This window comes from Pan troglodytes, chromosome 8 (genome assembly GCF_028858775.2).
Source record: "Pan troglodytes isolate AG18354 chromosome 8, NHGRI_mPanTro3-v2.0_pri, whole genome shotgun sequence".
NCBI lineage: Eukaryota > Metazoa > Chordata > Mammalia > Primates > Hominidae > Pan > Pan troglodytes.
In genome coordinates, this window is record NC_072406.2 from 82,730,417 (window position 1) to 82,756,692 (window position 26,276).

Consider the following 26,276-nt stretch of genomic DNA (forward strand, 5'->3'; position numbering starts at 1 on the left):
TGCCTGTAGTCCCAGCTACGTGGGAGGCTGAGGCAGGAATTGCTTGAATCCGGGAGGCGGAGGTTGCAGTGAGCCGAGATTGCGCCACTGCCCTCCAGCCTGGGCGACACAGTGAGAATCCGTCTCAAAAGATAAAAAAAAAGAAGAGTGCAGTAAGTAAACTCCTGTCTGCCAACACCAGGTAAGATTTGTTTCATTTACTTCTCTCTCTAAATCATGAACGTCAGACATCAAGAGGCGTTACCCCCAAATGCTTCAGCCTGTATTTCCTAAGAACAAGGGCATTCTCCTTTTAGCCACAATCTGAGGATGTTAACTTATTTATCCAGCATATACTCCATCCTCAAATTTTCCCAGTTGTCCTCAGAATGCTCATTACAGCCTTTCCCTGCTCCCCAATCTGCGATCCCATAGACAGAGTGGCAGAGCAGACCCACTTGGAGGCAGGCAACTAGGGGTGCTGGAAAAGGTCCTGAATTCCAGGAACCTGCAGGCCCATGATGGCTGGCCCACACCCGGTGACCCGGGGACCGCTGCTGGCTGCGGGGCAGGCTTTGTCATCCCGAGAACCCGCCTGCCAGGTGAGCTGAGAGGGAGGCTTCCCCCTGCTCTCTGAGGGCGGGCAGGGACTTCCCCATCCCTCCACAGCTTCTCTCCGCTCAGTGGGCCGACCTGATTTGCATTCCCACACTCTGCTGGCCCTGGGTGCTGGCCTCCATGTGCCACAGTGCCTCTGCGGGCCGTCCGGTCATTCTGTCCACCTTTGCCCACTTCCTGCTGCATGCCCACCTTGACTTGTCATCTCAGTGTGTGGCAGCCATGAGGCCTCCTTCCTGCCAGGAGTTGGCGCTTGTTTCAAAGGCTCCCCAGGGATTGCAGGCTGAAGCCTGGAAGTCAGGGCTGCCCCCCGCAGTGGCAGCCCCGCCTGCAGAGCAAAGGACTGCATTTCCACACGTCCTCTAATTTCTGTTTTTAACTTTTAAACTATTTTTTTTCTAGTTTAGAAAAATATAAAAACACTTGAGAAACACATAATTTAGCAGGTGAAGGGTTCCTGTGATCCCAGCCCCCAGACAGCTTTATTTTAACATTTAGATTGGACTCTTCCTAGTTTTAAAGAGAAAGAGGCTGAGGGGCAGAAGTCATGAAGGATGGGTCTGTGGGACCCCCAAGAGATGAAGGAGTCGGGGCCAGGAGCCTCTGCCTCCATGAAGCCTGTCACCTGGGAGGTTCATGACTTTGACTTTGCTCAGCCGTCACCTCTTCTGTAAAGTGGTGATCCTAATTCTCGGCTCTCTTGAGGGCTGTAGCAAAGACACAAAAATCCTACCAGACTGTACAAGTGGAATTATTGTCAGGGGAACATGCGCTGCAGTGGGCAGAGTGCGCCTGGGCAGAGGGCCAGGGTTAAGGACACGGGGCTGGAGGAGCATGGGGTGCTTTGAGGTGGGTGGGGTGAGGGTTCTCTGGGTGAAGAGTTGTGACCTTTGCCCAACTTGGAAACTTATACAAATAACTAAACTTAAAAAGAAAATGTTCCTAGGGTAATCATGTTCATTGTAAGATATTTAGAAGCGATGGATGAGCAAAACAGAAGAAAATAAATATCACCCTGCAGCTCACTACTCAGGAATAAGTACCATTGCTGTTGAAGTAGATGGCCCCTAGTCTTTGGTGCCTACTTGTTGAGAACCAGCCTTGGCCCATCATCAGTAACCAGACAGGGTGGGGAGGTAAAGTGATGGAGAGACTCTGCCCTGCCCTCTTGGATCAGATTCGAAAGGGAAGGAGATAGGTCAGTCAGGTGCTAGTGGCCCAAAGCTGGTGGGGGCAGAGGGTTGGAGAGAACTGGGCTGACTCAGGCTGGGCACCTGTTCTTCCAGGGGTGGAGGACTTGTGCGAGGGCCCAGAGCAGAGCTGGGGCCTCCTGGTTCTTGAGGAAGGCCAAGAGCAGATGGGAACCTACCCCGAATGGCTTACCAGACAAAGCGGAATGAGGAGAGTGATGCGATGATCGTGGTTGTTAAGGAGGGTGGCTGCTGTGGCCCAGCCCAGCCTGGCTCTGCCCTGCTGGCTGCCTGGGTTGAGAGCCAGGGACTGCTGGCCATTCACAGATGGCGCCTGGGTGAGGCCCCTGGTTCTAGTCCTGGTCCTGAAGGTTCACGTCTGTGGCAGCTGGCAGTTGCTGGGAGTTCAGTGCAGGGTCAGCCATGGTGTGGGGGGATGAGGTCAGGGCAGCTGAGGAGTTGGAGCCCTCGCTGTGCTGTGTGTCGGGCCATCCAGGTGTTGCTCTGCACACATTCACTGATTTCATCTTTATACGGTCCAGCAGGGGAGGTACCGGTGGTCCCCAGTTTACAGTTGGGGAAACGGTTTGGGGAAATCAAGCCATGAACCCAAGATAATGTGACTAATGCATGATAGAAGTGGGGTTCAGCTGGTGTCCTGCCCAGAGCCCACGATTCACAGAGCCTAAGCCCTGTGTCCCCAGCCAGGGGTCAGGATGTGAAGAGTTGCCACTCCTGCAAGCCCTTGCTTTTCTTTTTGTTCAATGGGAATGAAAACACCAATTTTCTGGGGCTTTTGCATGCCTCTAACAGATATTTATTAAACTCTTACCTGCAACAGGCACTGGGCTCAGCCCTGAGTACCCTGAGCTGAGCAAGAGGTGTCCTCAGGGTCACAGAGGACTTAAGACTCAGAGCAGTGCCACCCAGTAGAAATCTCACAGGAGCCACGTGCCGCACTTTATTTTTATTTTTTTGAGACGGAGTCTCGTTCTGTTGCCCAGGCTGGAGTGCAGTGGTGCGATCTCAGCTCATTGCAACCTCTGCCTTCTGGGTTCCAGCGATCCTCCTGCCTCAGCCTCCCGAGTAGCTGGGACTACAGGCGTGCACCACCATGCCTGGCTAATTTTTGTATTTTTATAAAAAAGGCACGGTTTTTCCATGTTGGTCAGGCTGGTCTTGAATTCCTGTCCTCAAGTGATCCGCCTACCTCAGCCTCTTACAGGTGTGAGCTATCGCTCCCAGCCTTGTGTGGCACTTTAAACAGCTGCCTTCAAATACAGATGAATGAGTGAACTTAGTTTTAATAACATATATTATTTAACTCAGTATATCAAAAGATTATCATTTTGAGATGTAATCAACATAAACTATGTTTTGGTTCTTAGTTTTTTATTTTTTGAGACAGAGTCTCACTCTTGTCCAGGCTGGAGTGCAGTAGTTCGATCATGGTTCACTGCAGCCTTGACCTCCTGGGCTCAAGCGATCCTCCTGTCTCAGTCTTCTAAGTTGCTGCTACTACAGGCATGCACCACCACACCTGGCCATTTTTTTTTTCTTTCTATTTTTGGCAGAGACAGCGTTTCTATGTTGCCCAGGCTGGTCTCGAATTCCTGGGCTCAAGCAATCCTCCTGACTCGACCTCTCAGTGTGCTATTATGGACATAAGCCACTGTGCCCAGCCCCAATATACATTGTTAATGAGATATTTTACTATTTTTTTTTTTGTAGCTAGTCTTCAGAATCCGGTATGTATGTTACACTTGCAGCATGTCCTAGTGTGGACCAGCCAGATTTCCAGGGCTCAGTGATCACAAGGCACACAGCCCAGCTTCAGAGGCCAATGGGCCAGTGTCTCCCAAACACCTAGAATCACCTTACCTTTATTGGCCAGGCCCTTTTCTGAGGTCTTTACCCACAAGATATTATTTAACTTTCGCAATTACCTCATGAAGGAGGTGCTACTGTTGTTCCCATTTCACAGAAGTGGCAGCAGAGGTCCAGAGAGGTTATGGGGCCAAGGTTGCACAGCCGATGAATGACGGAGCTCAGTGTGAAGGTGTCACGAGAGGAGAACATTGTGGGACAAAGGACGGGGACACCTCTTGTTTTTAACAGATTTATTGAGGTAGAGTTCATACAATGAAATTACCCCCTTTTAAGTGTTCATTTTTTTTTTTTTGAGATGGAGTCTTGCTCTGTCACCCAGGCTGGAGTGCAGTGGTGCAGTCTCAGCTCACTGCAACCTCCGTCTCCTGGGTTCAAGCGATCCTCCTGCCTCAGCCTCCTGAGAAGCCGGGACTACAGGCACGTGCCACTACGCCTGGAAAATTTTTGTGTATTTAGTGGAGATGGGGTTTTACCATGTTGACCAGGCTGGTCTCGAACTCCTGACCTCAGGTGATCTGCTCACCTCGGCTTTCCAAAGTTCTGGGATTACAGGCGTGAGCCACCACACCTGGCCTAAGTGTTCAGTTTGATCAGCATTGGCAAATGTACGCCGTTGTGTGGCCATTACATTCAGTGTCCCCAGCAGTTCCATCCCCCAAAATGTGCCCTCGTGCAGTTGAGTCCTTCCTCCACCGACCTGCTGTCTGCCCCTGCAGTTTTCACGGGGTTATACAGTGTAAATGTCTGGGGCTTGGCTTGTTTCTCTCGGTAATAGTTTTGAGGTTCACCCATATTGTTGTGTCTATCTGTAGTCTGCTCCTTTTTGTGGTTGGTTTTTTTATTTTTATTTTTTGAGATGGAGTTTCACTCTTGTTGCCCAGGCTGGAGTGCAATGGCGCAATCTCGGCTTACTGCAACCTCTGCCTCCCGGGTTCAAGCGATTCTCCTGCCTCAGCTTCCCAAGTAACTGGGATTACAGGCATGTGCCATCACGCCTGGCTAATTTTGTATTTTTAGTAGAGATGGGGTTTCTCGATGTTGGTCAGGCTGGTCTCGAACTCCCAACCTCAGGTGATCCGCCCGCCTCGGCCTCCAAAGTGCTGGGATTACAGGCGAGAGCCACTGCGCCCGGCCGCTGTGTGGTGTATTATGGTGTGGATCTATCACATTGCGTTCATCTGTTCACCAGGTGATGGACATTGAGTTGGGCTCAATGTTTGCTGTTATGAATATGCTGCTGTGTACAAGTCTTTTTCTGCACATATTTGCATTTCTCCTGGATGGGTACCTAAGAGTGGAATTGCCGGGTCATATGAGAAGGGTATGTCTCCATTCGTAAGAAATTACAAAACTGTCTTCTAGGTGGCTGTATGCTTTCACTGCTCGCCAGCAGTGTATGTGAGTTCCAGTTACTCATATCTTCCTCAGAGCTCGGTATCGTCAGTCTTTTAAATTTGTCATTCTAGTGCAGGACCCTGATGACATGATCCCGAACATCTATTTAATGTGCTTATTTGGCATCTGTATGTATCTTCAAATCTTTTGCCCATCTTTACATTTTAAAAAAATTGACTTGATATTGACTTGTTTAGAGTTGGCACCTCTTTTTTGGGTCAGGATTAAATGAGATAATATACGTCAAACGCCTTGCAGTCAGAGATTCACCCATTGGCCCTCCTGGTGTACCCCTCTCTGCGCTCAGGGTCTCTGGCTCTCTCAGGTGGCTGTTCAAACCCCACCTCACCCCCAGTGAGTCCCCGACCCCTGCCCCCTGGCAGGCACATGAGTCACACACTCTCGACCAACACAGTGACTGACTAGCATAATTCCATAGTGACACATCTCTGTGTGTTCACAACACAGTCTTCCTGTTTGCCTCAGGCCAGAGGCAGTGCAGCCCAGCCAGGGAGCCTTGGGTCTGGAGAAAGGAGCCCTGAGTCCCAATTCTGTCCTTGTGGCCACTTGCTGTGTGAATGGGGGCATATCACCTGTTCTGTGCCTCAGTTGCCTCATCTGTGGAAAGAGAGTATTTTACTATGTTTTATTTTTTGTAAATGAGAGTCTTGCTATGTTGCCCAGGCTGGTCTTGAACTCTTGGGCTCAAGCAGTCTGCCCACCTCAGCCTCCCAAAGTACTGAGATTACAGGTGTGAGCTACTGTGCCTGGCCTCTAATATTTTAGTCCATTCAGGCTGCTATGACAAAACGCCATGAACTGGGTATCTTAAAAACAATGGAAATTTATGTTTCATGGTTCTAGAGGCTGAGAAGTCCAGGACTAAGGCATTGATTCAGTATCTGATACAGGCCCACTTTTTCATTGATCTTGCCTTCTTGCCGTATCCTCAGATGGTGTGACGAGGCAGCTCTCTGGGGTCCCTATTATAAGGGCACTGATCCCATTCCTGAGGGTTCTGCCCTCATGAATTAATTACCCCCTCTCCCCCAAAGCCTCCACCTCCTAATACCATGACCTCGGGGATTAGGATTTCTTTCTTTCTTTCTTTCTTTCCTTTCTTTCCTTTCTTTCCTTTCTTTCCTTTCTTTCTTTTGAGACGGAGTCTGGCTCTGTCGCCCAGGCTGGAGTGCAGTGGCGCGATCTCAACTCACCGCAACCTCTGCCTCCCAGATTCAAGTGATTCTCCTGCCTTACCCTCCCAAGTAGCTGGGATTACAGGTGTGTGCTACCACGCTGGGCTAATTTTTGTATTTTTAGTAGAGACGGGGTTTCGCCATGTTGGCCAGGCTGGTCTCAAACTCCTGACTTCAGGTGATCTGCCCGCCTCAGCCTCCTGAAGTGCTGGGATTATAGGTGTGAGCCACTGTGCCCAGCCTGGGATTAGGATTTTAACATATGAGTTTTTAGGGGCAAAACATTCAGACCACAACAGCTAGATGAACTTCAGGGATGTGGCCAGCTCTGAATCTGCTTTTTGGGGGATACAGGGCAGGGGGTCTTGAGTGGTTAGGCCTCAGCAGCGATAGGGTCTTGCAGCAACAGCCATTTGTGGAGATTGCTGTGGTCTCAGCATCTCTAAGGTGGGACTTGGGATTGTGCCAGAGGGTCTGGGATTCCGGCGGGCGGGGAGGGCAGGAAAAAGGGACGGGGTGGGCGTAGTGGCTGGGGTCAGTGGCAGACAGCCACCTTTCTGCTGCAGTCTGAGAAGCCAGACTCTATTTTGGAAAAGCTACCAGTCATCTTTTTCAAGCCCACTGGGCTTGACATGCTGGGAGGTTGTGGCTGCTGCACCCTGGCAAGGACAAAGAAGGTGGGGGTTTGTAAACTTTAGATTCTAGGTGGGGAAACCAAGATTGGAATGGTGATGGTTCATTTCCCCCAGAACCATACACAAAGCAATGGACTTCCACTCCCAAGATATTTAGGAATCAGCTCTTGAACCTCTTGCCTATTGTTCCTACCCCAGGGCCCAGAATGGGCATCTCTAGCTTCCCCTGGGCTTGAATACTGCCATTGACAAAAGGCTCACCACTCTGGCAGGTTGGGTGAGTATGTTGGAGCATCAGGCAGCTAATGGGTGAATTGGAGCTAATGTCCCACCTTCTGAAGCTTGAGTCCTCTTAAGGAAATGAGGTGACCTCTCTGCCAAGGACTCCATAGGTCAGTTTCTTTTCTTTTCTTTCTTTCTTTCTTTTTTTTTTTTTTTTTTTTTTTTTGCGGTGGAGTTTTGCTCTTGTTGCCCAGGCTGGAGTGCAATGGTGTGATCTCGGCTCACTGCAGTCTCTGCCTTCTGGGTTTAAGCGACTCTCCTGCCTCAGCCTCCCAAGTAGCTGGGATTACAGGTGCCTGCCAGCACACCCGGCTAATTTTTGTATTTTTAGTAGAGATAGGGTTTTGCCATGTTGGCCAAGCTGGTCTCGAATTCCTGACCTTAGATGATCCGCCCGCCTCAGCCTCCCAAAATGCTGGGATTACAGGCGTGAGCCACCGCGCCCGCCAGTTTCTTTTCCGACTGCCATGAGAGGCAGGAGAATGGCATGTCTGTGTGCCAGACTTTCTCAAATGCCATTAGAGCTGCAGCCTGGATGATTCTGTGGCTTTTTAGCTGGATACTGAGGGTTTCCATGGGTGAGATGGGTCCTGGAGTCCCTGACTGTCTATTGGAAGCTGTGTAACTCTCTAGGAGGCCTCGTCAGGGTGTTCCCGCAGAGAGTGGAGTGGATGGGGTTGGGAGTTGTTCAGATCCAAGAGGGAAGGGGACAGTGTGAGGTGCTTTTACTGCTAGGGTCAGCTCTAAAGAGGCAAGGAGGAAGCTGAGGGGCAGTTGTCAACTGCTGCCCCTTCCCAAAGACCAGCTGTCCTCATCTGAAAATGGACACAATGAGGCCTCATCCTTTTAGGGTTCTGGGGATTGATATGACATAAAGCATCCAGCAAGGTGCCCAGCGCTTCATGAGGGCTTTGGAATATTAATAACAGAAGCAGAGAAGATGGAAGAGGGCCTGTGTTTGTGGGTGGGGAATGTTCTTCCCTTAAAGCAAGGTTTCCTCTTTTTTCTCTTTTTTTGAGATGGAGTCTTGCTCTGTCGCCCAGGCTGAAGTGCAGTGGTGCGATCTCGGCTCACTGCAACCTCTGCCTCCTGGGTTCAAGGATTCTCCTGCCTCAGCCTCCCGAGTAGCTGGGATTCCAGGAGCCCGCCACCATGCCCGGCTAATTTTTTTTTATTTTTAGTAGAGACGGGGTTTCACCATGTTGGCGAGGCTGGTCTCGAACTCCTAACCTCAAGTGATCCGCCCGCTTCGGCCTTCCAAAGTGCTAGGATTACAGGCATGAAGCAAGCGTGGCTGGTTTCCCCTTTTTTTTTGTGCCAAGGACCCCCAAGCAGAAGCCCATGGATTCCTTCTCAGAATGCTTTTAAATACATAAAATAGGTGGGGTTACAAAGGAAATATGTTTCATTGAGAGAACTGTCAAAATACTTAAACACATTGCGTTTAAATAATAAACAGTAAACAAATGGTAATATTTGTCCTTAGGTATTATTGCACTAATAAGATAACCCATTAGGCAAATTAAGGTTACATTTTACTTTTGAAGAGACTCATCAGTGACAAGGCTGCAGTGGCTCAGCTTCAATGGGGGTGTCACACTGGGGAGTGTCTTTGAGGGAAAGGCTTGTGCCCCGCATGGTGGACACCCAGGCCGTTGTGATTTTTTTTTTTTGAGGTTTCCCAAGTATTGCAAATCCCACTTTGCAAATGTAATTGCAGCTTCTTTGCAGCTAGTTTTATAAGGCAAGGTCAGGCTTCTGTCTAGGATTGCTAGGATTCTCCAAGCTTGTTGAGTTCACCTGAATCATGAGGACCCATAGCGGGAGTGGGGAGTGGTTTAAGAGCACCAGGTGCAGAATTGCCCGAAGCTGGCCAGGTGCGTCAGCCCAGCGTCTGTAGGCAGGGGAGCGGGGGCTCACGTGGTCCCTGATGGGTCTGATAATGACTGTTGTTTAGAAGAGTGGTATCGTAAGCGACATTTCCAGATCCCACTGCGACGTGACGTGAAAATGGCCGTGAGCTCCGTGGGCACTGCCTCATACTCCATTGTCACTGCAGGGGCAGCCCTCACTCATGACCAAAGGAGAGTTAGAAGGTAGGAAATAAAGGCATAAACCATTCACCAACTATGCAGGGACATCTCATCCCAACCCACTTCCCCCTGTCTTTCCCTAGCAGAGGTTTGAGCACTAGGCACCCCACCTGCACCCCCACCTTTGCTGACCCCTGTCCCTGGCAGGTGACAGCCGTGCTGTGACCACTGGGACCACTAATCTGAGGCGCCAGATCCCCCTGAAGCTGGAAGGGGCTTTCAGACCATCCCAACCCTCACTATCATTTTACAGTGGCTGTGGACACTGAGGCCCAGAGAGGGGAAGGAAGTGGTCCAAGGCCCTTCAGTGTGTGGCCAGCAGGAGGAAGGCCCCACGCTGGTGAGGTTCTTTCTGGCAGAGTTGAGAGAGATTTCAGGGTAAGAGCTACAGTGTGACAAGCCTGGGGTTGCACCCCCTTCTAGATATTTTGGAGGTGGGCTTGATTTTCAAAGGACATTGCTCTCCCACCCCTAACTGCCTGTTCTACCCCTGCGGCCTGCAGCTGTGAACATCTGTGTCATCTCTGGGCCACCCTTGCAGGGCACCAGCTACAGCTGTGCCCTGTCATTGCCTCTGGAGCCCATGAGAGGTGAGGGTGGCTGGAACTGGAGCTGGGGGCAGGCAGGGGAGGAGAGGCGGAGGTGTCAGGCCGAGCCCAGCCCTGTGGGGACGGGCCCTGATGCCTGGCCTTGGCCTGAAGCTGTGGCTAGCTGTTGCCTTCTGCAGACCCTTCTGTGTCCTGCCCATCCTCTCCCTCGGGAGAGCTGCCCTGAGCCCTTGTTCTCCAGGCTGTTCCCACACATGTCTTTTTGGCCCAGGTTGCTGGGAGGGGTCTGGGAAAGTTTGATGAGGGCCGTTTGGGGCCTGCCAGGGCTGGTGAGGTGGAGAGAAGGTTCCGCTCTGCCCTTCGCCAGTGAGGGGGCCACTGCAGAGCTCCCTCCCCTCTTTGAGCTGCCTATTTTTCTGTTTGGGAACATAGAGGCTCATTCCCTCCACCCTTGCCAAAAAGAGAGAGAAAGAGAGGGAGAAATTAGGGTGTGGAGCACCATGGAGATGGGGCTCTTTTAAACACAAGGTGTGTGTGTTAACGAAGCTGTCACAAGGCTCCTGGGAGTTTTCAAGGGTGACAGGCGTGAGTGGGGGTGGGGGTGGGGGGATCTTTCCAGACTGGAGAGGGATGGGTGGCTGTTTGAGAAGGTTCTGGGAGGGCCGATGAGTCTGGAGTTGTTCTCTCTGAGAGTCCCTGAATGGGAGGTGGCTCTAGGGTAGGACCCTGAGTGCATGGTCCAGAGGAGGCCTGGGGAACACCCACCTGGGGATCAGAGCTCTGGTTCAGGACCTGGGGAAGAAGGGACAGTGAGCTCAGCCTTCAGACTGACCTGACCTCAGCTTCATGCTGACCCCATGACCCTACCTTCCACTTCTTGAGGTGATGCTGCTGCTTATGGGAGGGCTGGGGGGAGTGTGGATGGTTGGGAGCAGACAGTCCCTACTGATGTGGAGCAGCTTGTGCCTGGTTGAGGGCAGCTGGGAAGGTTGCCGTGCTCTAAGGATGCTTATTGTCCAAGGATGCTTATTGTCCTGGTGCTTCTGCAGAGTCGAGGGGTGGGGGGCTGGCAGGGCAGCTTGCCCCGATCCCCAGTCCTGGACCATCAGTATGTGGAGCCAGTGGCCACTGAGCTCCCAGAAAGTTCCCTGAGCCTCTGTCCCTCCTGTCTGTCGCCCTCTGTCCATGTGGAATTCCCAGCCCCCTCCCTTCTCTGCAGCTCTGGCTCTCAGACCCCTGAGCCACTCCTTCCCCATCCCTTGACCAGCCCTTAAAAGATGTCCCAGCCATCTTTTGTAGCCATTCCTTTATTCTTTAAATAGGTTTTAACCATATTACCCAGTGTTTGGAGGAGAAAAATTAGAAAATACAGATAAGCAAAAAAGAGAAAATAAAAATCATCCATAATCTCATCACTTGCAGATAACTCATGCTAGCATCCTGGTGTCTGTCCCTTGGACTCATCCTGATGCCCTTTCGTGAGTTACAGTGGGGCTGTGGCCTGCACTTCCTATGCAACCTGCTCTGTCCTAGATGTCTTTCCATGTCAGCCAATGATATTTTTAATGGCTGTTTAACATTCTACCCTGTAGATGTCTCATTATTTATTCAGCAAATCCTCTGCTGTGGGCTAGAGGTTGTTTCCAATGTTGTGTGATTATAAACAACACCCCAGTCAACAAAACATCGTGGTACACCACTTTGTGTACACATCCTCAAGTATTTCCTTAGGAGGGAGCCTTGCAGGACTGCTAAATCCCCAAGGGTGCCCGGTGTTCTTCAAGTGGGGTGGGAGCTGTGCCTGTTGAGGATATAGATGTTGATTCAGATTTTTATTTTTTATTTTTTTGAGATAGAGTCTCACTCTGTCACCTAGGCTGGAGTGGAGTGGCTCGATCTCTGTTCACTGCAACCTTTACTTCCCGGGTTTAAGCGATTCTCGTGCCTCAGCATCCTGAGTAGCTGGGATTATAGGTGCATGCCACCATGCCTGGCTAATTTTGTATTTTTTTTTTTAAGTAGATATGGGGTTTCACCATGTTGGCCAGGATAGTCTCGAACTCCTGGTCTCAAGCGATCTGCCTGCCTCAGCCTCCCAAAGTGCTGGGATTATAGGCATGAGCCACTGCACCCGGCCACCAATTCAGATATTGATGTTGATGTTGAGTTTGGGGCCTGGTATTTTCTTTGAACACTTGATCTGCTGATAGCTCACCTAATCTGGACTTCCTTGGCCTTATTTTATGACATTCGTGGCTATATGTCCTTCTGCATCCGTTCCCATCCAAGGCCTTCAAATCCAAGTCTGACTTCCTTCTTTGCATCTATCTGCCCCTGGTTCTTTCTCGGTGACATTTCCTGCTTCTCCTAGCCTGAAAGGTCTGGCCTTTGTCTATACCACCTGAAATAGTCACTTTGAACTCTAGGCCCTGACCTGCTGTGGATGATTCACCTCTTTCTGTCTCATTTTCACAAGAGGAGTGTAAACTAAAGGGGTTGGGGGCTGCATCTTTATGTCTGTCTATGTCCGTGACTCCCCCAAAGCATCGGTAAAGGGCCGGGTATAGAGCAGGCACTCAGTGAGCATGTGATCTTCTGGGCCCCAGGGTGTAGGTGGCAAGCCTGCCTCTGTCTCCAGCTGCAGAGTGAGCTGCCTTTCTCTGTATGGTGGAGGGCGAGAGGTGGGTCAGGTCTCCTGCTGTGGCTTTTCCCATCCCCTCCTTCACTGCACACCCTCTTATCCTACAGGTCTGGGGTCCTGAGGCTGCCGGCAGACTATGGGTACAACGGCCAGCACAGCCCAGCAGACGGTCTCGGCAGGCACCCCGTTTGAGGGCCTCCAGGGCAGCGGCACGATGGACAGTCGGCACTCCGTCAGCGTCCACTCCTTCCAGACCACTAGCTTGCATAACAGCAAGGCCAAGTCCATCATCCCCAACAAGGTGGCCCCTGTTGTGATCACGTGAGTGGCAGGGGGAGTGTGCCCATGTCCCTGGGAGACATGATGGGCGGGGGGACCTGCTTGGGGGTGCAGTGGCATACAGCACTTAACGCTTGCAGACTGGATTCGGGTTCATAGATGATGACACTGAGGCCCAGGGAGATGAAGCAGTTCATAGGGAGTCACACTGCATGCACCTGGTAGAGCTGGTCTCTGTCATGGGTCTCTGAGCCCATGCTACTCACCACGTCCACAGTGTGAGGGAATGCGGAAGAGGAGGCATGGCTGGGGGACCCCCCTTTTAAAAATAATTTTTGGCTTAACATTTTCAAAAGAAGTTTATGTACTTGATGGATGAAATTGGGATTTCTTTTTCACAGACAGTAATTATGGCTCAAAACTGAGGCTAACACCAGGCTGTTGAAGGGCCTTGGGCTGAAGGAGCTGGAAGCTGCTAGTTGGCTGTCCTAATGATGCCCCTCAGGGCTTGTTCTGGCAGCATGTTCTGGTGTTCTGAGATCTGTACATACTGTGTGCATCCAGAGGAAGAGGGTTATGATGGGTCCCTGAAACCCTGTCTGCCCTGTGGGGCTTGGAGGAAGGGGCGGGTGCTGGAGAGCCATGCTGGGGAGGACAGGAAGATGGAGGGGATGTTGGATCCATCTCCTGGTGCGTTGAGAAGCCTCGTACTTTCCACACCTCTGCCCACTGTGCTCCCCTCCTCTGGGTCTTCCAGGATGCAGGAAGCAGGAGATGACTAGCTAGGAATTAAATGTGTTCCACACATCAAAGTTTGGCAAAGACTTAGCAGATGGGTCCTTCTGTATAAGGAAACCTGAGGGGTGGGAATGATAAACCCTGCCTGCCAGCTCTGGGGCCTGCCAGGAAAACCGTCATCATAATCAATTCTTGGGCTTCTGATAAGGGGAGGAAAAGGGATGTCATATAAAAGAGACTTGATATGGAGTCTCTGTACTGACAATGACAAAGGTGGGTTTGGGGCCTGAAGGTAGCACGAAGACTCGTGCCCCAGGCCTGGTTCTGCCCTTGCTTTGTTCTGTGACCTTGCACAAGTTCCTTTCCCTCTCTGGGCCTCAGTTTCCTTATCAACATAAGCAGAGATGACATTCAGAATATTTAACCAAGTGATGTGTCTCAGAACAGTTGCTGACCAGCCATAAAAATCCTGTACACAGGGCTGTGCTTAGGGCCTGGAGCCAGCCATGAGCGCAGCACTTTTTGAGGGTGTAGAATGTTTGAAGTGGAAGGGACCTCTAGAAATCATCCAATAGAGGGGTCAGCAAACTACATCCTGCGGGCCCAATGTGGCCTGTTTTTTTCAAATAAAGTTTTATTGGAATGTTGACACTTCCTTTCACTTACATAGTATCTGTGGATGCTTAGGGCCTCAATGGCAGAATTGAGTAGTTGCAACAGGCACTGTATGGCCCACAAAGCAAGTATTTACTGTGTGGCCCTTTCCAGAAAAGGAATGGCAACCCGTGATCTAATGCATTTTAGCTCAGATGTGAAAACTGGGTTTCAGGGAGGTAGAGAGATTTGCTCCCCATGGGTCACGTGGTAACAAGGAGGCAGAGCTGGAGTGGGAACCCAGGCCTCTTCTAGTGCTCCTCTGCCATACCCATTCCACCCCTTGCCTTTCCAAAAGGCACTTTTTTTTTTTAAATTTAAGTTCTAGGGTACATGTGCACAACGTGCATGTCCATCACATATGCACACATGTGCCATGTTGGTGTGCTGCACCCACCAACCCGCCATCCACGTCAGGCATATCTCTCAATGCCATCCCTCCCCCCTCCCCCCACCCCACAACAGGCCCTGGTATGTGATGCTTCCCTTCCCGTGTCCAAGTGTTCTCATTGTTCAGTTCCCACCTATGAGTGAGAACATGCAGTGTTTGGTTTTTTGTCCTTGCGATGGTTTGCTGAGAATGATGGTTTCCACCTTCATCCATGTCCCTACAAAGGACATGAATTCATCATTTTTTATGGCTACATAGTATTCCATGGTGTATATGAAGGCACTTCTTTTGTCAAGAGGACCTAACATCAGATCATTAACTCTGGGAGGCTCTGTCATATTCATTGTTATCATCAGCACCGGAGCTATTGTGTCTTGAGGGCACAGTAAATCTTGTTTGAGTGTTTGGACTTTTACCTGGTTTAGCATCTACAGAAATCTTGATTTTTATCTGTGGGTTTTGTTTGAAATAGCCCTGTGTGGAGGTAGAACTACAATTATATTAATAAATGCTTACTGTGCCCCAGGCACTGGGCTAAGCACTTACAATCATTAGCACATTTAATTCTCAGGACAGTCTTGGGGGTAGGAATTCCTGGAAATGAGCTCCTTGTCCAAAGCTATAGAGTTACCAAGCGGTGGGTGGAGTTGGGCTTCATGCCCCAAGCCTGCGTTCTAAACCACCTCACTGTGTGTGGAGTTAGCAGTGTAGGGACTGTCCCTCCAATACAATCTGATGGAGGGACCATCCAGTGATGTTGTCTTCTTCAGGGTACAGGCTAGGCCGCTGTCATAAAGTAACCCAGATAGGATGCCTTCCTCAGGACGAAGCTCATCTCTTACATGCAAGTCCACGAGGACATCCAGGCTGGGATGGCTGCTCCGTGATCATCCAGGCCCCTTCTCCCTCATTGCTCCAACATCATCAACATGTGGCTTCCGTCTTATCATCTAAGATGTTCTACCTCTGCCATCACTTCTGGATTTTAGCCAGGAAGAAGGGGAGAAGACAAAATAGAAGGCACCTCTTCTCTTTGGGAATGGCCTGGAATTTGCACACACATCACTTTTCCTCACATCATTGGCCAGAACTTAAATCATGTGACCACAATGAGTTGCAAGGGAGGCTGGGAAATGTAGTCTTCAGCTGGGTGGCTCAGTCCTCAGTCACAGCCCTGGGGCTCTCTTGTTGAGGAAGAAGGGAAGAGTGGATATTGAGGGACAATGGGCAGTCTCTGCCACAAATCGTAGCCACAGGGGTTTTCCTGCGGTGGGCTCTGTGAGGGTGGAGCTGGCCTTGACCAAGGAGGTTGCTTGACTCAGTTTCCATTCTGCCCCCCCCCCAGGTACAACTGCAAGGAGGAGTTCCAGATCCATGATGAGCTGCTCAAGGCTCATTACACGTTGGGCCGGCTCTCGGACAACACCCCTGAGCACTACCTGGTGCAAGTGAGCTCAGGCCTTACCCTGCCAGCCCGCCTGCTGCCTCCCACCCCTATCTCTCATGAATTCCCTCCCTCACCTCCCTCTGGCCCTCCCCAACTTTCCCCGTCTCTCTGCCCATTTTCAGAACTGGCAGGGCCCTAGGATGGAGCTAGCACCGTGGTCCTCTGGTTGATTCCTGGTGCCCCAGCTCTGCCTTCCTACAAAAGCCCCTTCCAGGGGAGCTCCTACCCTAGAGCCAGCTTTGCCTCTGGAGAGCCTCTCCCTGCTCTTTCCTCCAGGCCTGGCTCAGACGTCACCTCCCACATGAAGCCCTCTCTGATGTCCCCTCTGGAGGAGTTGTCTTTCCTTTTCCTACACTTTATGATACCCTTCCCCAGATCACAGAGAGTTATATATTTTGTCTGTTTTTTCCATGAACTGCAGGCAACTTGAAGGCAGGATCATGTTCTTCTTGCCCCTATTTCCCCCATCCCTGTCCCCTGGAGCCCAGGACAGAGCTCCATCTGCAGAAAATACCCCTGAGCCATCTGAGTGACCTTCTTGTGGCTCTCCCCTGCCAGGGCCGCTACTTCCTGGTGCGGGATGTCACTGAGAAGATGGATGTGCTGGGCACCGTGGGAAGCTGTGGGGCCCCCAACTTCCGGCAGGTGCAGGGTGGGCTCACTGTGTTCGGCATGGGACAGCCCAGCCTCTCAGGGTTCAGGCGGGTCCTCCAGAAACTCCAGAAGGACGGACATAGGGTAAGTATGCCACTTCCCAGGCAGAAGCCAGGTCCCCAAAGCCAGGGAGAGGGGCACCTTGGAGGGGCAGCTTTAGAGGCGCTGGAGGGGGCTGCTGCATGGGGCTGCTGCATGCTGGAGAGGTGGGGTAGTGGCCTGGACTAGGCCCTGCCTGCCAGGACGGTCACTGCTGTTGGTCTGGTTGGGAAATTCTGGTGAATGTTGATTGCATGTCCTGACTGGATGGCGGGGCACAAGGTCAGAAGCCTTCATAGACCCTACTTGGGAGCCTCAGAGGAAGCAGGGGGCGTGACCGGGTGACAGGAGGAGCCAGCTCATAATTTGACAGCTTGCTGAATGGTGATCACAGCTAACACTTAAGTCCTGATGTTAGCCCTGTGATGGAGTGGCAGTTTGTCTCCCATTTTGCAGAGGAGGAAACAGGCCCAGAGAGGCTAAGTGACTTGCTCAAGGTCACACAGCTCATGAGTGGTACCCCAAGACCCAAACCCAGGCAGCTGAATTCCCAAGTGCCTGCTTTCAAGGACTGTTCTTACCTGTCGGATGTTGAGGCAGGGTTTTACGTGTCCCTAGGACACAGGCTGAGGGTCTGCTGTGATTGTAGGCTTCTTGAGTGCAGCTGCATCTGAATTGACCCCGGAGTTAAGGTGGAAAGGCTTTGAGTGAGACAGAATGGGGTGGGGGTGTGGGCTGTGTGCAGGTCCCATCTTCCCATCTTGATGATAAGTTCCTCAAGGGGACCATCTGCCCACACATTTCCCTCTGCCTGTATGGTGCTCAGTGAATGAATGATTGCGTGGTCATGGGGCATTCATTTCTTCAGCTGATGTTCATCAAACACCTGATTTATCCAGGACACCATGCTAGGACACCATGCTAGGAATTATGGGTACATGAAAATGACCAGGACATGATTTTGCCTACGAGGAACCTGTGGTCCATTAAGGGGGAAAAGATGCATTCATTGATAGTACAAAGCAGGAATTAACGCCAAGAGATTCATATGAAGGACTCTTGACCCTGACAGGAGGCAGGGGTCACTGCTGACTGGGAGGGTCACGGGGAGGTAGCATTTGGACTGAGCTTTGTTTCTTGGGTAGGATTCAGGTTGCAGGGATGGCGTGGGGTGCAGGAGGAAGGAACAGCTTGGGCAGAGGCCCTGAGGTGGGGCAGTGGTGCAGGTGTCTGTGCGGGATCATGATGATGGCTTCCTTCCCCCTCGGGCTCCTGGCAGGAGTGTGTCATCTTCTGTGTGCGGGAGGAACCTGTGCTTTTCCTGCGTGCAGATGAGGACTTTGTGTCCTACACACCTCGAGACAAGCAGAACCTTCATGAGAACCTCCAGGGCCTTGGACCCGGGGTCCGGGTGGAGAGCCTGGAGCTGGCCATCCGGAAAGAGGTGAGGACCAGTGCGGTGTGCGGGAGACCCCAGCCCACAGCCCAGCTTTGCAGATGCTCTTTTTGGGGCCAGCTCACCTGCTCTTACTGGCCCATGTTCCCCCACTGTTGTGCCCTGCTTGGGTGAGTGGCTGGCTGCAAGGCTGACTCACGGGCAGCCAGAGGAAGGACTTCCTATTCTAGCTCTCTTTGCCTCTGCCCCTTTCCCACCCTGCTTGTCTCCTTGATGCTCAATGTCCTTATTTAGAAAGGGGTCTGGTGGGCCGGGTGCAGTGGCTTATACCTGTAATTCCAGCACTTTGGGAGGCCGAGGTGGGCAGGAGTTCAAGACCAGCCTGACCAACGTGGTGAAACCGTGTCTCTACTAAAAATACAAAAAATTAGCTGGACGTGCTTGCGCATGCCTATAATCCTAGCTACTCGGGAGGCTGAGGCAGGAGAATTGCTTGAACCTGGGAGGCGGAGGTTGCAGTGAGCCGAGATCACACTACTGCACTCCAGCATGGGCTACAGAGTGAAACTCTTTCTAAAAAAAAAAAAAAAAAAAAGAAAAAGAAAGGGTTCTAGGTGAGTGAAAAGAGCGCTAGACCAGAAGGACCAAGGCTGTAGTTCAACGCTTTGAGAGCCACGAGCCTCTGAGTCAGTTCCCTCGGTGGGTCTGTGGGCCTGTTTCAGGATCCTCTGTCCTCCTCCTCTTCCATAACACAGAGGCTTGTGGAGGCCTCTGAGGCAGCTGACATACCATGAAGGTGTGTGAATAGGGTGTGGGGTCCCAGTGTCCCCAGAAACTTCCAGGTCAGGAACCGAGGCCATGCCGGCGCCCAGCTCTTTGCCTCTCCCATCCCCTCCAGGCCTCCTGTGTGCTCTGCTCCCCTCGGCTCCAGCTCCCAGCTGACCACACCTCCCCCGTCCTGGCACTGGTGGCTTTGTGAATTCCTGCACCCACTGGGCAGAGCCCTCCCGCCTTGCCCCTCTGTAGGCACCCCGATTCCTTCAGAACTCCCAGGAATGGCATAGAGAGCACTTCTGGCTGTGTAGTTCCCTCATGGGGGGCAGAAGCCTGCCTGTGGCCTCTGCATGGTCTGGTCACTCCAGAGCTCAGCCAGGGCACTCAGGGAGGGTCTTGAAGTTCAGGCCATGGCCCTCTGACCCCCACACCTCCCTCTAGATCCACGACTTTGCCCAGCTGAGCGAGAACACATATCATGTGTACCATAACACCGAGGACCTGCGGGGGGAGCCCCATGCCGTGGCCATCCGTGGTGAGGATGACTTGCATGTGACGGAGGAGGTGTACAAGCGGCCCCTCTTCCTGCAGCCCACCTACAGGTACCACAGGGCCACCCCCAGCCCTGGCCATGGGTGCTCCAGGTCCTGCTCTCCAGCTGAAGCCTCAGTTTCACCGTCTGCAGGTTGGGCGGAGTCCCCCACACCCATGTCTCCCACAGTGGGGCCCATTTCCAAACAGTGCCTGGGAATAGGGGGTGAGGGGGATTCCCAGAGTGGGTGCCTGCCTGATGGCTGCTCTCCCTCACCTGGCAGGTACCACCGCCTGCCCCTGCCCGAGCAAGGGAGTCCCCTGGAGGCCCAGTTGGACGCCTTTGTCAGTGTTCTCCGGGTAACTGGGGCACGGGCACGCATGGGGGAGGAGTCTTGAGAGTCGTCCCCATGGAGGTGCTCAGGGTGGGCACAGCCTCTCGCCTTCCTCAGAGGAAGGCTTCGTTCTGTGTTGTGTATGTGAGCATGTTAGGGTGGACGTGTGTTGGTGTCTGTCTCTGTATATGTCTGTGTGTGTCAGCGCCTTTGTGTGTGTCTGTGGGGAGTGTGTGTACATGTTTATGTGTCTCTCTGTGTGTCTGTGTGTTCCTGTCTGTGTGTCTCTGTGTGGGGATACATGTGTTTCTGTGTGTGTATGTGTCTGTGTGTGTATGTGTCTGTGTGTGTGTACCTGTATGTAGGTGTGTGTTTGTGCATTCTCTTATGGCAGAGTCCATCACTGACCGCTGGCCCAGTTGCTGGCCGTGGCTGGGCTGCTAACTTGCTGTGTGGTCCCGGACTAATCACCTCACCTCTCTAGACCTCAGTTCCTCATTTCTTTAGTGGAGCTAACGACTCTTGCCCTATAGACTCTTCAGCTGACATTTCCTGAGTCCTGGCGGAGTTTCTCTCCAGCCCCCTTCAGGGCATTATCTTATTTCACTGGCATCTTGCAGAAGGTGTTAATACTGGCCTGGTGCCCTCTGAGTCACTCTCACTTCCAGTTCTTTGAGCTCCTCCAAGGCCTGGGGAGGGAGCAGGTGGAGCTGATCAGGCTGTGGCTTTGGCAGAAGAGGCCAAGACACCTATTGGAGCCCACTTTGCTGCAGACCGTGGGGCAGGGTGGGCTGATGTCATGTTTTTCCCCCTGCTCAGGCCTCAGCCCAGGGTTTCCTGGTCTCACTGGGGCCTGATCCTCATGGTCTTTCCCAGGAGACCCCCAGCCTGCTGCAGCTCCGCGATGCCCACGGGCCTCCCCCAGCCCTCGTCTTCAGCTGCCAGATGGGCATGGGCAGGACCAACCTGGGCATGGTCCTGGGCACCCTCATCCTGCTTCACCGCAGTGGGACCACCTCCCAGCCAGAGTGAGTGGCCCGGGGCCCAGCGTCCTGAAGGGCTGTGGGGCCGAGGAGGGGACAGGCTGCCCCACAGTGTGGGGACATGTCTAGGAGCCCAGAGCCAGAGCTGGAAATTTGGCATCTGGGGTTCATTTCCTGGTTTGCCACGAGACTTGCTGGGAGACCTGGAGAAAGTCACCTGACCTTTCTGGGCCTCAGTTTCCCTAGTTGGGGAAATGTCCCCTGATTCCCACAATGTGATTCAGAAGGAACCTGTAGTCTGGTGTCCCCCAGCGGCCATATGAGTGGAGACAGCAGGCAGGTGGCCGTGTGAGACCTTTGGAAGAGCCTGCTAATGTACTGACCCTGCCTCGACAGGGCTGCCCCCACGCAGGCCAAGCCCCTGCCTATGGAGCAGTTCCAGGTGATCCAGAGCTTTCTCCGCATGGTGCCCCAGGGAAGGAGGATGGTGGAAGAGGTGAGCGAGGGACAGCAAAGGGCTGGGGCAGGGGTGGTGGAGGGGACGGTCACTCCTCTCACTGGTCGGGGCTCTCTTCCTTCCCGATACCCTCCCCTACCTCTTTGCCGATCTTTTTCTTTCCCTCTCTTTTCTCTTTTCTCCTGCCGTTCTGCCTTGACCCTGCTCCCCACCCCCCCACCTCCCTCTTACTTGCCTTGGTCTCTGGCACCAGGTGGACAGAGCCATCACTGCCTGTGCCGAGTTGCATGACCTGAAAGAAGTGGTCTTGGAAAACCAGAAGAAGTTAGAAGGTATCCGACCGGAGAGCCCAGCCCAGGTGAGGCATGGAAGGACGTGTGAGCAGTCTGCTTCTCTGTGAGCCCTGCAGCCTGATTTCATTAGGCATGTTGACTGGTTTCTTTCAGACTGACTTTTTCTGGCTGCTGCGTCTCCCATGAGAAGAGCAGTTTTCAGAGGAAGGGGAGATAGGGGCTCTGGGCCCACAGGAAGGACAAGGAAGAGGGGAAGTTTACTTTTCCTGACCAGGTCCCTTCAGCTGCAGAATAAACAGGACAGAGGAAGGGGCTGCTGGCCAGGGCTGCAGGGGCCCCTGGACTCAGATACTCCCCAGGCCACTCATGGCCTCCCACTAGTAAAACTCCTGGTGTTTCTTTGGGAAGACTGGGGTTTGGTCCAGCTGGCTGCTTCTGAAAGACTTATGGGCTCTAGGCTGTCTCAGCAGACCCTGTCCCCATGCCTTAGCGAAAGGAGGTGGGCTTGATAGTGTTTATATCATACAGCGCATGGAAAGAATCTGAAGCCACAGAGGCAGCTTCATCTTCTTTTTTCTTGTTTCTTCTTCTCTTCCTCCTCCTCCTTCTCCTCCCCCCTTTTTCCTCGCCCTCTTCCTCCTTCCCCCTTCCTCCTCCCCCCGCTTCCTCCTTCCCCCTCTTCCTCTTCCCCACTCTTCCTCCTCTCCCCTTCCTTCTCCCTCTCCTCCTCTTTCTCCGCCTCTTCCTCCTTCCTCCTCTTCTTTCCTCCTCCTCCTTCCTCCTCCTTCTCTTCCTTCCTCCTCCTTCTTCCTCCTTCCTCCTCTTCTTTCCTCCTCCTCCTTCCTCCTCCTTCTCTTCCTTCCTCCTCCTTCTTCCTCCTTCCTTCTCCTTCCTCTTCCTCCTTCTCCTCCTTCTTCTCGTCTTCCTCCTCCCTCCTCCCTTCCTTCTCCTCCTCCTTCTCCTTTCTTCTCCTTTTTCTTCTTCTCCTCCTCCTCCTGCTTCTCCTTCAATAGGGTCTTGCTCTGTTGCCCAGGCTGGAGCGCAGGGGTGCAGTCATAGCTCACTGCAACCTCGAACTCCTAGACTCAAGGGATTCGTCCACCTCAACCTCCTGAGTACCTGGGACTACAGGTGCATGTCACCACACCTTACTTTTTTAGAGATGGGGTCTTGCTATGTTGCCCAGGCTGGTCTTCAACTCCTGGCCTCAAGCAGTCCTCCTGCCTTGGCCTCCCAAAACACTGGGTCTTTTTCTTTCTAAAAATATTTTTAAAAGGCTGGGCACGGTGGCTCACACCTGTAATCCCAGCACTTTGGGAGGCTGAGGCAGATGGATCACTTGAAATCAGGAGTTTGAGACCAGACTGGCCAACATGGTGAAATCCTGTCTCCACAGAAAACACAGAAATTAGCTGGGTGTGGTGGCACGCGTAGTACCAACTACCAGGGAGCTGGTGTGTGCCCAGTAGTACCAGCTATCAGGGAGGCTGAGGCAGGAGGATCCTGTGAGCCCAGGAGTTCGAGGCTGCAGTGGGCTATGATCGTACCACTGCACTCTAGGCTGAGCAACAGAGCAAGACCCTGTCTCAAAAAACAAAACAAAATGAACCCAAACCAAAAAAAAAAAATCCCACACAGTACTTAGAGCCTGCCACAGAGTCCCTGGAATGTCACCCCTGCTGTGATTTACTAAACAGTCCCCCTCTTCTTGGACAATTGAGTTGCTCCAGTTCCCCATCAGTGTAAATACTTCTTTGTTGAGCAGCTTCATGAAAATGAAGGCTGTTGTGTATTTAGGATTCTTTCTCCCCTTAGTCTAGATTGGGCATCAGCAAACTACGGCTTAGACCAAATCCAGCCTGCCGCCTGTCTTTGTAAATGTGTTACTGGAACACAGTCTTGCTGTTCTCTACTCTGCTGGCCCACGACTGCTCTTATGCTGGGATGGCAGAGTTCAGTAGCTGCAGCAGGGACCCTGAAGCCTGAAAGTCTAGAGTATTTACCGTCTGGCCCTTTATGGAAAAAGTTTGCTGACACCTGGTGGAGATTCCCAAAGATGGGATTAAATTTCACCAAAGGGCGTGGCCCTTCTTTAGGACCTCTGTGAATCTCACTTGAATCTCACTTGCCCTCCAAAAGGTACTGACCCAGCAGGAGAACCTGGAGATCCGAGGGCCCTTGGGGTTCTCTCGGACAACCCACCATGCAGAGGAAGCTGGGCTGGGGTCAGGAGACTTGGGGAATCTGGCTCTGTTTGCTGTCAGCTGTGTGACTTTAAGGAAGTTACCTAATTTCTCTGAATCTCCGTTTCCCTCTGTAAATTAGGAGTAATTAGGATGGCTCCCCTGGAGCACTGCTGTGAGGGTCTTTGTATTTGTATTTTCTTGTGGAGAGGCTCCAGTTCTTTTTTTTTTTTTGAGACAGGGTCTCACTTTGTCATCTGGGCTGGAGTGCAACGGTGAGATCATAGCTCACTGGAGCCTCAACCTCCCAGGTTCAAGCGATTCTCCCACCTCAGCCTCACGAGTGGCTGGGACTACAGGCATGTGCCACCATGCCTAATTTTTGTATTTTTTTATAGAGATGGGGTTTTGCCATGTTGCCCAGCTTGTTTTGCACTCCTGAGCTGAAGCGATCTGGCTGTCTCAGCCTCCCAACGTGCCGGGACCACAGGCGTGAGCCACCGCACCCAGCCAGGTTCCAGTTCTTAAGGGAGGGCCTCTGGCTCGGGGGTGTTCACACACTGGGCTTCCTCAACACAGAGGGTGCACAACCCTGACCTGTTGGGTGTCGCTGGAGCTAAGTGAGGGAGCCCCTGCCTGTCTTGGCGCTGGGAGCCTGCTTGGGGAGACCAGCCCTGCACCTAGAACCACAGTGCCTGGTGTGGTCACCCACATATCTCCCCTGACCGCAGATAACCACAGCATCTGGGATAGGGTGAGACACTTAGAAGAACTTACAGCCTGGCAGAACTGTGTCATGAAGGGAGGGGAAGACTGTCTTCTGGGGAGTTCCAAGGCTTAACTCCTGCCCTTGCAGGGATGGGGACAGGGACAAGACTGCCTGAGGAGTCTGTCCTTAACACCCTGTCCTCTCTCTCAGGGAAGCGGCAGCCGACACAGCATCTGGCAGAGGGCGCTGTGGAGCCTGGAGCGATACTTCTACCTGATCCTGTTTAACTACTACCTTCATGAGCAGGTGGGGCCTGGGAGGAGCAGACCTACGTCCCCTCCTCCTGGGCCTCTCCCAGCCTCCCCACCGCAGTGACTGGCTTGCTGTGGAGGGAGACCCCCCAAGGAACCGGGGAGGGAAGGGAGGCCAAGAGAGACCCAGATTCAGGAGTAGTCCCTGAGCAGCTGGGCATAGGGAGGCCCCACCTCTTTCCACCGGGCCCTTGTCTCTGTCCTTAACCAGGACACCAGACGTCCAGGTCTTCTCTCAGCCACTCCCTTGTCCCTGCTCTGGGCCATGTTGGATATCTTTTGGGGCTTCCCCTGCCATGGTGTGGGCAGGGAGGGTTCAGGATGGCCCTGTGCCCCTGAATTCCTCGTCTCTCTGCCTCGGGCTGCAGTACCCGCTGGCCTTTGCCCTCAGTTTCAGCCGCTGGCTGTGTGCCCACCCTGAGCTGTACCGCCTGCCCGTGACGCTGAGCTCAGCAGGCCCTGTGGCCCCGAGGGACCTCATCGCCAGGGGCTCCCTGGTGAGTATGACTGGCAGTCGGAGAAGTGGGCATGGCTGTGTACTGGCCCTGGCCCCTAAACACTGGATTCCTGTAGGGTTGGGGTAAGCATTGCCCTTGCAGGAGGTGAAGAAGAGAGGCTGTGGGTGTTGGGATCCTCTTGTGAGCAGAATGGGGTCATGCTTAGGCCCCAGCAAGCATTTGCAGCTTTGGCAGCTGTTCTGGTACCTTCTCCTCAGTCTCAAACCCAAGAGCTCTGGGCAGGGTTCTGTGATCTTTGCCTCCAGCTTCTTCTCTTTGAGCCTCAGCTTCCTGGTCCAGAGAGTGGGCGCCATTGCACTTCTTCTTGCCAGGGCCGGGGGAAGCTCCAAGTGTGCAGGAGTGCTTTGTAAACTGTGAAGCTCGGGTTCCACCCCGCCCCCCGTCTGCCTTGGGCCAGGTCCTGACCCTTTCTGCGGCTGCAGTCGGCTGCTGTGGGTCCCAGGCTCGGTGCTCTTCCCACAGCGGGAGGACGATCTGGTCTCCCCGGACGCGCTCAGCACTGTCAGAGAGATGGATGTGGCCAACTTCCGGCGGGTGCCCCGCATGCCCATCTACGGCACGGCCCAGCCCAGCGCCAAGGTGAGCCCCCCTCAGGGCCTGGGTCCCCCAGTGGGTTTGGGGAGGGAGGGCTGAGCACTCACTGCCGGCCCTCCTGTGCCCAGGCCCTGGGGAGCATCCTGGCCTACCTGACGGACGCCAAGAGGAGGCTGCGGAAGGTTGTCTGGGTGAGCCTTCGGGAGGAGGCCGTGTTGGAGTGTGACGGGCACACCCACAGCCTGCGGTGGCCTGGGCCCCCTGTGGCTCCTGACCAGCTGGAGGTGAGGCCCCCTGCCCTCTAGGCACCCCTGCCTCCGAGGCTTCTGGGGAGTGGCCTGGGAGGGTCTTCAGAAGGCCTCACACTCCCGCAGACAGATGGAGAATCTGAGGCCCCGGGAGGAGCAGTGTCAGGGAGTGGCCAACTCAGGATTCCCACTAAAGTGCTCTGCTAACCTGCTTGGCTTTAGGGGGTGGCTGTGACCCCTGAGGCTTGGGGGGGTCAGGGATGGGACTGGAAGCCAGGGCCAGGCCTGGCCATGGCAGGCTGTGGCCTTTCAGGGCTAGCCTAGAGCCTGCCCCA

General features: G+C 53.1%; 1 protein-coding gene across 4 annotated transcripts in view; it reads left to right on the forward strand.

Moving 5' to 3' along the window:
• PALD1 (phosphatase domain containing paladin 1) overlaps positions 1 to 26,276 on the forward strand; it is a 93,849-nt gene that overhangs the window by 34,952 nt on the left and 32,621 nt on the right. For all 4 annotated transcript variants that reach the window (XM_054659686.2, XM_016918498.4, XM_054659687.2 and 1 more), the window contains exons 2-14: positions 12,575 to 12,788; positions 15,875 to 15,977; positions 16,535 to 16,714; positions 17,949 to 18,113; positions 19,281 to 19,441; positions 19,655 to 19,730; positions 20,582 to 20,733; positions 21,085 to 21,184; positions 21,399 to 21,503; positions 24,541 to 24,636; positions 25,010 to 25,138; positions 25,622 to 25,738; positions 25,822 to 25,977. In XM_054659686.2, coding sequence (XP_054515661.1) covers positions 12,604 to 12,788; positions 15,875 to 15,977; positions 16,535 to 16,714; positions 17,949 to 18,113; positions 19,281 to 19,441; positions 19,655 to 19,730; positions 20,582 to 20,733; positions 21,085 to 21,184; positions 21,399 to 21,503; positions 24,541 to 24,636; positions 25,010 to 25,138; positions 25,622 to 25,738; positions 25,822 to 25,977 — 1,725 coding nt within the window. In that variant the 5' untranslated portion in view covers positions 12,575 to 12,603. The remainder of the gene's footprint in view (positions 1 to 12,574; positions 12,789 to 15,874; positions 15,978 to 16,534; positions 16,715 to 17,948; positions 18,114 to 19,280; positions 19,442 to 19,654; positions 19,731 to 20,581; positions 20,734 to 21,084; positions 21,185 to 21,398; positions 21,504 to 24,540; positions 24,637 to 25,009; positions 25,139 to 25,621; positions 25,739 to 25,821; positions 25,978 to 26,276) is intronic.